Source organism: Chlamydotis macqueenii, chromosome 17 (assembly GCF_036417535.1).
Source record: "Chlamydotis macqueenii isolate bChlMac1 chromosome 17, bChlMac1.mat, whole genome shotgun sequence".
Taxonomy (NCBI): Eukaryota; Metazoa; Chordata; class Aves; order Otidiformes; family Otididae; genus Chlamydotis; species Chlamydotis macqueenii.
Genome location: NC_141572.1, coordinates 10235461 through 10247191, shown reverse-complemented (window position 1 = coordinate 10247191; position 11731 = coordinate 10235461). Strand labels below are relative to the sequence as shown.

At 58.3% G+C, this 11731-nt stretch overlaps 2 protein-coding genes across 2 annotated transcripts; both read left to right on the top strand.

The window, feature by feature from the left end:
- Positions 1-2278: 2278 nt before the first annotated feature.
- On the top strand, positions 2279-4296 carry LOC147598599 (uncharacterized). The gene is made up of 4 exons (XM_086761758.1): positions 2279-2318; positions 2451-2987; positions 3507-3685; positions 4096-4296. The coding sequence occupies exons 1-4, from the start codon at positions 2279-2281 to the stop codon at positions 4294-4296; spliced, it is 957 nt and encodes a 318-aa protein (XP_086617884.1).
- Positions 4297-4470: 174 nt separating this feature from the next.
- On the top strand, positions 4471-11298 carry LOC147598598 (immunoglobulin lambda-1 light chain-like). Its single transcript, XM_086761757.1, has 4 exons — positions 4471-4747; positions 5107-5390; positions 9239-9284; positions 10789-11298. Exons 1-4 carry the CDS (start codon positions 4471-4473, stop codon positions 11109-11111), a joined length of 930 nt encoding a protein of 309 aa, XP_086617883.1. The 3' UTR covers positions 11112-11298.
- Positions 11299-11731: the final 433 nt, after the last annotated feature.

The window sequence follows — 11731 nt, the reverse complement described above, 5'->3', positions numbered from 1 at the left end:
CTGTGGAATTCCCCATCCCCCTGGACGGGGAGGGGGCTGTGCTGGTGGGGCACTGGCTGACCCCCATCTTCTCCCCTCTCTCCTCTCCCTCTCCAGGTTCCCTGGTCCAGGCAGCGCTGACTCAGCCGCCCTCGGTCTCAGCCAACCTTGGACAAACCGTCCAGATCACCTGCTCCGGGAGCAGCTACAGTGTTGGCTGGTACCAGCAGAAGGTACCTGGCACTGCCCCTGTCACTGTGATCTACTACAGCAACAACAGACCCTCGGACATCCCTTCGCGATTCTCCGGCTCCAAGTCTGGCAGCACGGCCACGTTAACCATCAGTGGGGTGCAAGCTCTGGACCAGGCTGTCTGATTCTGCGGTGCGCAGCAGGGTGGTGCTGATCAGCACCCAGGTTCCCCACAGTGTGGCCGTGGCTGGGTGCGCTGGGTTGACCGTCACCGTCTGTCGTGTGTGGGTGGCAGCAATCCTGGCAGTGGTGCTGGAGGATTTGGGGGTGACACAGCTCCTGCCAGTGCAGACCTGTGCTGTGGCTGGTTGTTTCTCCTGCCAAAACAGGATGTGGTGCTGGTGCTGTGTGTTTAGTGGTGGCTCCGTAGCCTTTGTGCCAGGAGGCCAGCGCTCTCCCTGCCCGGGGAAGGCAGTGGGGCTCCCCGTTACCGGGGTTTGACTTAGCCCACGTCTTGGCCGTGACTGCTGGGGCTGCTGCCTGGGCCCGGAGAGGGGTGAGTTGCAGCAGCTTCTTGAAGTCGTTTTGCTTCCTGGTGCCTTCCCAGAAGCTGCGGGCTGGTAGTTGGTAGGAAATGAGACTTCTGAAGGCACTGCCAGCTTTAGCTTTGTCCGAGCCTGGCAGGACGCAGGCTGCTGAGCGGCCTCGAGGGCTGTTCTAGGCCAAGTGCAACTCTGCCGCAGACGCTGTCGTCGGTGCCTGCAAGCCGCAGCGTTTCCCAGATCCCTCCAGCCCTCGGCAGCCCAGCCTGTTGGGACGCATGAGCACAAGGTGTGTTAAGAGCCGGCAGCGGAAGCCGGTGGGGAGGATCGACAGAGTGTTTTCTTCCCAGGAACGGCGTCCCTTCGTTTGTGCTGATGGACGTCCAGGCGTCCTCGCTTGTGGCTTTTGTGTACCAGCTCCCTGGGGATGCCGTGAAAGAAGGAGGAATGGAGTTCCAGAAGTACGGAATCCTCCTCAAACCTGCTCGTTGGCTTGTGGCCGCCGTTGGTGCCGTCTCTCTGCAGCTGAGTCCCGGGGGAGGCGGGCCACGGGGGGGTGCTGCTGCTGCGGCCAGAGGCCCTGGGGAGCGGCCCCGGGGCTGTGGGGCCCGTGAGCCCGGGAACCCGTCAGCGTCGGTTCCCAACCGCCACCTGAAGCACAAGAGGGTGCTGGTTAACAGCCAGAGGCCTGAGGAACGTTTCCCGTGTCTAAGGAGGAGCCGCTGTGTTCCTGGTGTGAGGGACTCGCAGAGAGTGGTGGCAGCCTGGCGTTGAGCCTCCTCTGCAGCACAAGTGTAGAATAAAAAAGCCTGTCGTCGTGTGTCTGGCCCTGCTCGTTGTGCTTCTGTAAGGGGAAGGCGCTGCCACAAAGTGGGAGAGTCTGAGGTGCCGGGGCCATCCCGGTCTCTGTCCCAGGAGATCTCGGGGTGCCAGCCCATGGTGGGGGGTGCTGTGGCGGGGGCCGCTGGCACGGTGCTGCGGGCTGGGGCTGGGCCGTCTGTGGGTGCGGAGCCCTGCGCAGAAGCGCCTGGGGCAGGAGGGATGGGGAGTGTGGCTGGGGGAGCTGTGGTGGGGCAGAGGGGTGCTCTGAGGGTGGGTGGGTGGGTGATGCCAGGGTGGCAGGCCGGGCTAAGGTGGCTGTGGAGGCCGCTCCGGCAAGGCAGGGCAGAAAAGTGTTTCTGCCATCCTTGGCAAGTCTCTCGGCTAAGGCTGTATTTGCCAAAAGCAGGGTCAGGGAACGGTTGCCCAGACACCTTGATCCACCTGTTCAGAGTCTTGTGGCTGCTGAGAGACACCCGGCTGTGGGGCCCTGCTGTGAAGCAGGACCTGTTTTTCCCAGGGGAGTGGCCCAGGGAGCAGGCGGCTGGGAGTGATCTTGGTGCCTTTGGTGGGCCAGAGGTGTGCCCGCAGTGGGAGCACTGGGACAGGAGCTGCCAGTGAGCGTTGGGGGCCACATTTCCATGAAGGGTCTGAGCCGGAGCGGGTGGATGGAGAGGTTAAGAGGGAGTCAGGTTCCAGAGCACAGCACCATTGTCATAGGGATGTGGAGCAGCTGGGACGGCAGCATGGCCTGGGCCCCTCTCCTCCTCATGGTGCTCACCTACAGTCCCATGCCCGCCCAGATTCGCTGCACATGACCAGTGGATTTGGGCACAAGGATGCTGTCCCGCTGCCCAAGGAGGGCTGTGCTGGTGGGACACTGGCTGACCCCCATCTTCTCCCCTCTCTCCTCTCCCTCTCCAGGTTCCCTGGTCCAGGCAGCGCTGACTCAGCCGCCCTCGGTCTCAGCCAACCTGGGACAAACCGTCCAGATCACCTGCTCCGGGCTTTACAGCAGCAGCAGCTACTATGCCAGCTGGTTCCAGCAGAAGGTGCCTGGCACTGCCCCTGTCACTGTGATCTATTGGAGTGACAAGAGACCCTCGGACATCCCTTCGCGATTCTCCGGTTCTGCATCCGGCACTACACGCACGTTAACCATCAGTGGGGTCCAAGCCGAGGACGAGGCTGTCTATTACTGTGGTGGCTACGACGGCAGCAATTATGTTCCCATAGTGACAGGGAGCAATGGGGAAGTGATACAAAAACCTCCCGCCATCGCAAGGGCCAGTTTGCCGTCTCTGCTGTCCCCGTTTGAGGGTGGGGCAGGTCCCGGCCATGGCTCTGCCCTTGCTGCCCTGTGCTGCAGGCAGCTGTGCCTGGTGTCCCAGCTTGGCCGTCCCTTACAGCGCCCGCTCTGTGCCCGTCCTCTGTCATTTGGGGAGGGGATGTACAGTATTTGGGAATGTCCTCTCTCCATGGCCACATTACCCACTCCTGCGGTCCAAGCTGAGGCAGAGGCTGTCTCCGGCTGGCTGACTGGGACACCAGTGCTGATCAGGGTCATCATGACTCCCAGCACTGAGGAAATGAGACACAAACACCCTGTTGCCTCCGGGCCCCCTCAGGTGCTGCCTGTTGCCGCTGCCTCGATGAGGCGGTGGAGCAGCACACGTGTCTGTGAGGCGGCTCCAGCCGTGGGGCACGTGCTCTGCTCTAGCCGGTCCCCCCCGGCCCTGCTGCGGAGAGAGAGCCCCTCTGCTGCCCTGCCCTGCCCATGCCCCTCAGGGCCTCTGTGCCCCGGGCACCCACGGGAGGGCTGCGTCAGGGGGTGCAGGCATTTTCTGTGGGCGCAGCAGCTCTTGGGTTGGGCATGAGGCCACCTAAGGTGGCCACGATCCCTGTGCCCTGGGTGGGAGCAGGGCTGGTCGGGGGCTGCCCTGACAGCTGCAAGCGGAGCCTCTGCTCTGGCAGAGTTTGCCCAGCACCGGCTCACGGCGGCGCAACTGCTGGAGTCCCAGGGCTTGGTGCCGGGGGGCTGCAGTAGTGCTGGGGAGTGGAGACCTGGGAAGAGCAAAGGTCTTGAGCCATGGGCCTGGGATGGCAGGGGAAGAGCCAGGGTAGAAAAGCAGCAGAGCAAGAGGGTACTGCAGGTGAGGGGCTGGGGAAAACCCCAGAATCGCTGGGGCCAGAGGTGCCTCTGGAGATTGCCTTGTCCCACCCCCTGCTCGAAGCTGGGTTGGCTGCTGCAGGTTGCCCACAGCCTGTCCAGACGGGTTTTGAGTATCTCCAAGGATGGAGATTTCACAGCTCTCTGGGCAACCTGTTCCAGTGCTTGATTGTCCTTCCAGCAGAAAAAAAGGTTTTGCTTTTTTTGGCCGGTTTTCCTGTGTTTCACCTGTGCCCCTTGCCCCTCATGCTGTCGGTGGACACCTCTGAGAGCAGCCTGGCTCCAGCTTCTTTCCTGCCCCCAGGAGATGTTTATAATGTTGATAAGATGCCCCACAGGCTGTCTCCCTGCCTCGAGCTGAGCCACCCCAGCTCACGCATCCTCTCTCCATAGGAGTGGTGCTCTGAGGTCCTCATCATCCTCATGGCCTTTCTCCCATCTGGTCCCAGTTCCTGGCTGGGGAACCCAGGGCTGACGGAGCGCTGGGCTGTGCCTCAGGGCTCTGAGCCGAGGGGAAGGGTCCTCTCCCCGGCCACCGGCGACACTCCTGCTACCGCAGTCCATGGGTGCTTTGCTGGCTTCTGTGCAACTTGACGTCCTCGGGTCCCTCGGGACCTTTTCTGGCACAGGGCTGCCAGCCGACGGGCCCCAGCATGCCGGAGCAGGGGTTACCCACCCCGGGGCAGGGCACTGCGTGGCTGTTGCAAGAGAATGGGCAAGGGCAGCGCTGCAGGGCCCCAGGAGCATCAGGGAAGGGGAGGAACGGCCATGGACTGTGTGGGGCCTGGGACAGCTGTAGGAGGGGAAGAGGCCGAGAGCGAGATGGTGTTGCAGGGGGTCGGTGTCTTCCCAGCCTCATCACTGGGAGCTGAGGATGCTGCCTGCCCTCCCTGTACCCCAGCAGCCCAGCTCTCCCGCACTCTTTGGCCCTGCAGCCGCTCGGCCTGGACTGAGGATGGGGTGTCTGTGCTGGTGGGTTTCAGACTCCAACTGGGGACGTGTCTCTGCTCCGTGCCCGGGGACAAGCCTCACTGCATCTGTGGCGGTGGGGCTGGGCGTGGAGCAGGAGGGAGGTGCGGAGAGAAGCGCGGGAAGGATCTGGCCCTGAGCGTGGGGTCAGATTTGCATGGAGGGGCCGTGCCCCAGGTGGGCAGGGGCTTAAAAGGGAGTTGGGGTCCGTGAAAGCGCCCCATCGGCGTAGGGACACGGAGCTGGTGGGATTGCGCCATGGCCTGGGCTCCACTCCTCTTCGCGGTGCTCGTCCACAGCTCAGGTGCCCTGCGCAGACTCGTGCCCAACCGGGACCTGTGGGCACAGGGGTCCCGTCCCGCTGGCTGGGGAGGGCTGTGCTGGTGGGGCACTGACTGACCCCCGTCTTCTCCCCTCTCTCCTCTCCCTCTCCAGGTTCCCTGGTCCAGGCAGCGCTGACTCAGCCACCCTCGGTCTCAGCCAACCTGGGACAAACCGTCCAGATCACCTGCTCCGGGCTTTACAGCAGCAGCTATGTTGGCTGGTACCAGCAGAAGGTGCCTGGCACTGCCCCTGTCACTGTGATCTATTGGAGCAACCAGAGACCCTCGGACATCCCTTCGCGATTCTCCGGCTCCAAGTCTGGCACCACGGCCACGTTAACCATCAGTGGGGTCCAAGCCGAGGACGAGGCTGTCTATTACTGTGGTGGTTACGACGGCAGCAATTATGTTCCCACAGTGACACAGAGCAATGGGGAAGTGATACAAAAACCTCCCGCCATCGCAAGGGCCAGTTTGCCGTCTCTGCTGTCCCTATTTGGAGGCGGGGCAGGTCCCGGCCATGGCCCTGCCCTTGCTGCCCTGTGCTGCAGGCGGCTGTTCCTGGTGTCCCAGCTTGGCCGTCCCTTACAGCGCCCAGCCTGTGCCCGTCCTCTGTCATTTGGGGAGGGGATCACACCCAGCAGCCCTATCCCTGCTGCTCTCCGAGTTACCCCTGTGCTCCCTGCCCTCCTCCTAGCCCAGCTGCGCCAGGAGCCCCTGGAGCACTATTGATTTTAGCCCATAATCGAAGTGGTTTCTGGGGACAGCTGTTTGCACAAGCAGTTTCAGGACAGTTTATGCTGTAAGGCTGCCTGGCACATCCTACCCTTTCCCTTCTTGTTTGCTTCCAGGCATGATCGGGCGAGCCGCGCCGCAGCAGCAGAGAGTGCCTGGCGTTGCCTCCGCTGCTCAGCCCCAGCGGCTGGGACACAGCAGTCATGTGTCACCTCTCCAGTGTCCCCTCGGGACTAGCACCCTGTCACCTGCCCCTGCTCCCGCCGAGGCCACGTGCCAGGCAGATGCTGAAGGGACAACATCCCTGGTACATCCAGCACAGCATCAGTCCTCCTCCCTGCCCCTCCAAGGAGAAGAGCTGGACTCTTGAGCTGAATGTTATCCCACTTTATTGTCCTCCCCTAAAATGGAACCAAAACCCCATCAAAGTCTGAGAAATGCTCAGAAACTGGTCATCTACAATAGATGGCATCGGCTTCAGCCAAACGCATAGAAAAGTTCAGTGATTTTGTTGTGCTAGTTTCAGCCTTTGCACCAGTGCATAAACCTACCCCGAGGCAAACCAAACCTCTGAAACAGAAAGTGCCTCAAACCGCAAAATCTTTGAAGCACCGTTTACTTTCTAGTGACTCAGGAGTTTCACTGACTCTGCCTCTTTCTATAACCACTTGCACAAACCACAGCATTTGCATATTTTCGAGCTCAATTTCAGCTGCTGCTATTGAAGTACAGCACTCCAAGAACTTCTTTGCTCCGAGCCCAGCACCCTGTGCCCTGTGAGATTGGCGCCATGCTGGGAAAACACTTTACCAAGCAGCAGTCAGGCTTTTCCAGGGGAATTTGAAGTCCATCGGTCTTGGCTGAAACCCACTCTGGCTCAGTCCTGCCTTGGCTACCACTGCTGTGTGTAGGCATCTGCATCCCTCCCATGCTTTTCTCTGCTACTCCCAGCTCTTCCTCTCTACCAGCAGGCTCCAACCCCCTTTGGGTGCCCTGGGCCTGGGCAGGTGCTCCCAGGAGCCCACACCCGAGGGCTGCTGCTCCGCGGGGCTGTGTAGGCAGGGGCCGGCGGGAGCCACAGCCTGGGGGATGCAGGATGGGGCAGGGTGGCTCTGCGAGAAGCTGAGTTCCTGGGTGGGCAGTGGGTACCGCTGGCAGGGTGCTTGGAGCAAACCTGCAGGTCTCTGCGGTCTCCCTGTCTCCTGTGCAAGGGAAATATGTCTGCCATGTCCGTCCTGCTCTTCCCTGCTGCTCCAGAGCTGGCTCAGCTGGTGGGGCAGCACCGTTCTCTGCCCCTGGTGCCTTGGGATGCAGCCGCCCCCTCAGCAGAACCTGGTGAGCTGGGTTCAGGTGTTCTGCTTGGTGCTGAAGGATGCTTTGGTGATGTCCAACTCAGCTTCTGAAGGCAGGAGGGTGCTACCCATGCTTGGCATATCTCTGGCATCTCCACACCACCCAACCAAGAGAGGACTGCTGCAGAGAAGAGCTGTGGTGCTCGGCGGGGTGAAGCTGGACCTGTTGAGCTGCCACCCCCTCCCCAGAGACAGGATGGGACCGGCTGTAAGGCCACCAAATACAGACTGGCCCAAACTGGGGGGGGGGGAGCACCTTCACTAAAACTTGTGAGTCAGCAAGCATTTTATGTGGGGGTGGATGTTTGGAGGAGGATTGACATGTGCTTTCAGCCAAGACCTTGGCCAACGGTGGCACAGCTGCTGGATATCCCTTGGGAGAGACGGGCTGGGGGGAGGATGCACAAATACCACCCGTACTCCCTCGTCCCCAGCAAGCAGCACTGCACAAGCTGTGTCAGTGCCTGGCAGCCCGGCTGCCTCCCCGTCACGCTCACGCGGCGCTGGGGCCACTGGCTGGCCGTAAGCAGCTGCCTGGACTCCTTCTGCACAGCAACGTGTCCCTGCGCTTATTTCTTGAGCGGTGGGACCCAGCTGACCATTCTCAGTAAGTCACTCTGATGCTCACACATCATGGCTTTATGGGCTCTTCCTGGGGTTTGGGGAGGGGGTTTGTGCTTTTTTTTCTTTCATCAGTTTCTCCATTTGGTTGTAGTAGCGTGTCCTCTGTCTGTCTCATTGCACTGAAACAAATTCACGTGCCTTTCCTTGACAAGAGAAAACAATGTTTTACGGGCTAATTGGGCTTTGTGGCTTGCAAGACGTTTTTGGTCCTTTCAAACCTGCAGACCCGCTACCGATCCCATGGGTCTCGTCCAACTTGTCTGAGTGCGGGAGTTACTGTGTAAAAGTATATCTGTGTATCTGCCAGACAGCCAGATTATGTCGGAGTTTAGGAGACAGAAGTTTCTGAATGTTTTGCTTTCTCCTAAGGAGAAGCCCCAGGTGTGCTCTGTGGTGTGATGAGGAACCGTACAGGGGCTGAAATGGACAGGCTTCAAGTCTGAGCAGGCAGAGGGCTTGCTGGCTGAGGACAAGGTTGCCTCTCCGTATCTCGACGGCCCTCGGGAGGATGGCTGCCTCTTCAGCCTCCAAAGAGCAGCATAGCTGAGTCTTGGCTACAGCTGCACACATGTGTGGCACAGGGTTGAGATGGGATGCTGGTGACGGGGAATCCCACAGACACGCGTGCTGGGTGTTCTTCAGAGAGCTGGGGGCACTTCCCTCCAGGGCCAGCCCGAGGGCTGTCACTAGCCCTGAGTATTGCCCCGGAGAGCAGGGCCAGGCTGCGGGGTGGCACAGGTGTTGGGAGGTGGGCTCCTCTGTGAAACCACAGCGCCTGCGCCAGTGCTGGTGTTTCTGGGCAGTGGGAAGGAGAAATGGATTGTTTATTCATGAGGTTTGCCCACACACATACTGTCCGATGACCACTGGTCCCCTTTCACCCTGGCCACAGCACGGTGTGGCCTAAGGAGTGTCAGGACAATGGCTGGTGCCCAACCCCGGGCAGCCCCCAGCCACAGGTTGAGGCAAGGTGCTGTCTGTCGTGCCTTAGGGGCACCCAAAGCCTCCACCAGCCCTTCCACACCTGGGATTAATGTCCCCACACCACAAGCAGGGACATGGGCTTGCAACGAGCACAAGGCACGTGGTCCTGGATAGCAGTGGGGCCTTGGAGCAACTGACGATGCAGCCACAGCGCCAGAGAGCACGGCCAATGCAGTCCGTGCCGGATGGTGGGGCCAAGGCCACCCATTTTCCCATGGCTCCTCCAGCAAGGACACACAGTTGTCCCCATATGGCTGTTCTGCTGCTCCTGCCCTGCCACATCCACAGGGGCACATCCAGCACTGTGCATCCAGCCTCCTATGTCCATCAGAGCACCTCCATCCCATCACCCTCATCCTGCTGCATGCATCAGGACACCTCCATCCCATCACCTTCATCCTGCTGCATCCATCAGGACACCTCCATCCCATCACCTTCACCCTGCTGCGTCCATCAGGACACCTCCATCCTATGAACTCCATCCTGCCACATCCATGGGGCCCAGGACTGCTCTTGCCGTAGGGCAGGAGGTTTTTGCATGGCCCTGTATCACTGTGTGGTGTATTCGGGGCCGGGACCCTGTTGACCGTCCTAGGTGAGTCGCCGCCTTCCTCTCGGTCTTTCCTTCCCCACCACGAAATTGTGACATTTTGTCGATTGTCAATTTGGGGATTTTTTTCTCGGACTTGGCGCTGGGCCGGGGTCTGCCGCCTGTTCGGGGACGGGCACTAGATGCGGCGTTGTGGACTGGGTCTTGTCCCTATGGACTCGGAGGGCTCTGGTGTATGCCACAGAAAATTGGAGGATATTTTCTCAATTGAAAAATCTTAAAATTTGGCCAGGAAATGTGTCTGAGGTCTCAGGGACCCTATTTAGAAGTTCAGGTTTAAGTCTCTAAGAAAGACAATTTTTGTCATTGTTAAAGAAATTAGTCATTTGTCTAAGGTCTAAGGTTTAAGTCCTCAACTTAGTCCCGAGGACAAAGTCTGTCACCCTTGGTGAGGAGCGGGGTCCCGCGGCTGAGGGCGCGGGCGATGCGGAATGGCAGCCCGCCCTCGGCTGTAAGCGGGCTGAAGTCGCACCCAGCTTTGTGTTAAAACGGCACGTCTCTGCGATCTTAACCAAAAGTTTTCAGGGGTATCTTAAAGAGTCTGTTGTCCGGGTAAGTTGTGTCGAAAACGGAGATTATTGTGTTGAAAATGCTGCTGCGAACATAATTTGTCTGTCTTTGTCATTTGAAAAATAATTTGGCCAAAAATCCCAATCTGATCCAAATTACTAGGGGTGTAAAATTGAGAAAAATGTAATTTGCCGGTTTCTTCAGCAGAAAATGGCCAAGTCCTTCTGGTTTTTTTAATAGAGAGAGAGACAGAGATAGAGATAGAGACGTTGTGCGTTTGAGGAGGCAGCAGAAAGACCTCAGAAAGACCAAATATCTTTTTTTTACCTTCCTTTGGGTGATTCTTAGTTGTACTTTTTCTGAGGCAAGTCTGAAAGTGTCAGAAAGCAGAACTGGGCAGAAAACAGGACGGTTTGTCTTTGAAATTTTGATTTAAAAAAAAAAAATGCCTTGTAAAAGGCAAGAAATGGGTTTATGGCAACTAATCTAAGATTTTCTTTTATATGTGTATTATATATATTCATATATAATATATATGTATTATATATATGAATATATATAATATGTATAGGAAAAATATATAAACACATATATATGTGTTATATAAATGATATATAATTATACATATATTTATAGAACAATATATACTACATATATATGTAGTATATTATATATTTTATATATGTCATATATAATATACATATATTATGTATATTAGCTTTATATATTAATATCTATCATATATCGTGTGTATATATAACATATATACAAGTATATATGGAATGTATGTGTATATATACATATACACACATATTTTGTATGTGTATATATGTATAAAAATATATATACCGAGAGAGAGGTATCCTGGCTCTAAAGACATCAGAGCTGTAACAGATGGACTCTCAGCTGTGGGGAAGTGCTGGGGCTGTGGCGGGCACAGAACCCCCCTGACCCCGCGCCACTCTCTGTCCCCTCGCAGGCCAGCCCAAGGTCGCGCCCACCGTCCACCTCTTCCCGCCGTCCGCCGAGGAGCTCTCATCACAGAACAAGGCCACCCTGGTGTGTCTGCTGGAGGGCTTCTACCCGGGTGCCGCCCAGGTGACCTGGGTGGTCGATGACCGGCCGCTGACCAGCGGCGTGGAGACCAGCCAGCCGCAGCGGCAGAGCAACAGCCAGTACATGGCCAGCAGCTACCTGACGCTGAGTGCCTCCGAGTGGAAGAGGTACAACTCCTACATCTGCAAGGTCACGCACGAGGCCGGCAACGTGGAGAAGAGTCTGAAGAGAACCGAGTGCTCTTAACCCTGCCGGGACCTCCCTGCGCTCGGCACCCCCTCACCGGCCCCCTCCCTCCGCCCCGCTGCTCTGGGCAGCGGCTCAGCCCCCGCCGCAGATGTCTCTCCCCATGTCCCTCTGTCCCCTTCTCCTGTCCCCCTGCCCTGAGTGTCACACAAATAAACACCGACACTGAACTAGCGCTGGCTCAGCATCCCTGCCTCTGTGTCCTTCCAACGCGCCCGCTCCCCCCACGCCGCCCAGCATTGCCCCAGCGACACCAGTATGGAGGAGGGTGGGATGGGAACACGTGCACATCCACACACACGTGTATTGTGGGGGGGCTCCCTGCAGCTGTTGCTCACCCTGAGGGACCCCGTTGAACCCCCTGGCACCACCAAGACCAGGGGACGAGTACCTGGGGGCAGCAGCCTGGTCTAAGCCCCCATGCCAGCAGTGAGCACGTGGCCACGGCTGTGCCGTCCTTGTCCCTCGCCACTGGTCTCTGGGTACCAAGTCCCTTGCAGGGACATGTGGCTCATGGTGGGGCTACACCAGCCATGTCCCTTTGCTGGCCAGCCCTGGCTCTGGCCTCAAGTTCTCAGTCACCCCATGTCCTCCGGGACAGGAGCGCAGGTGTAACGGCC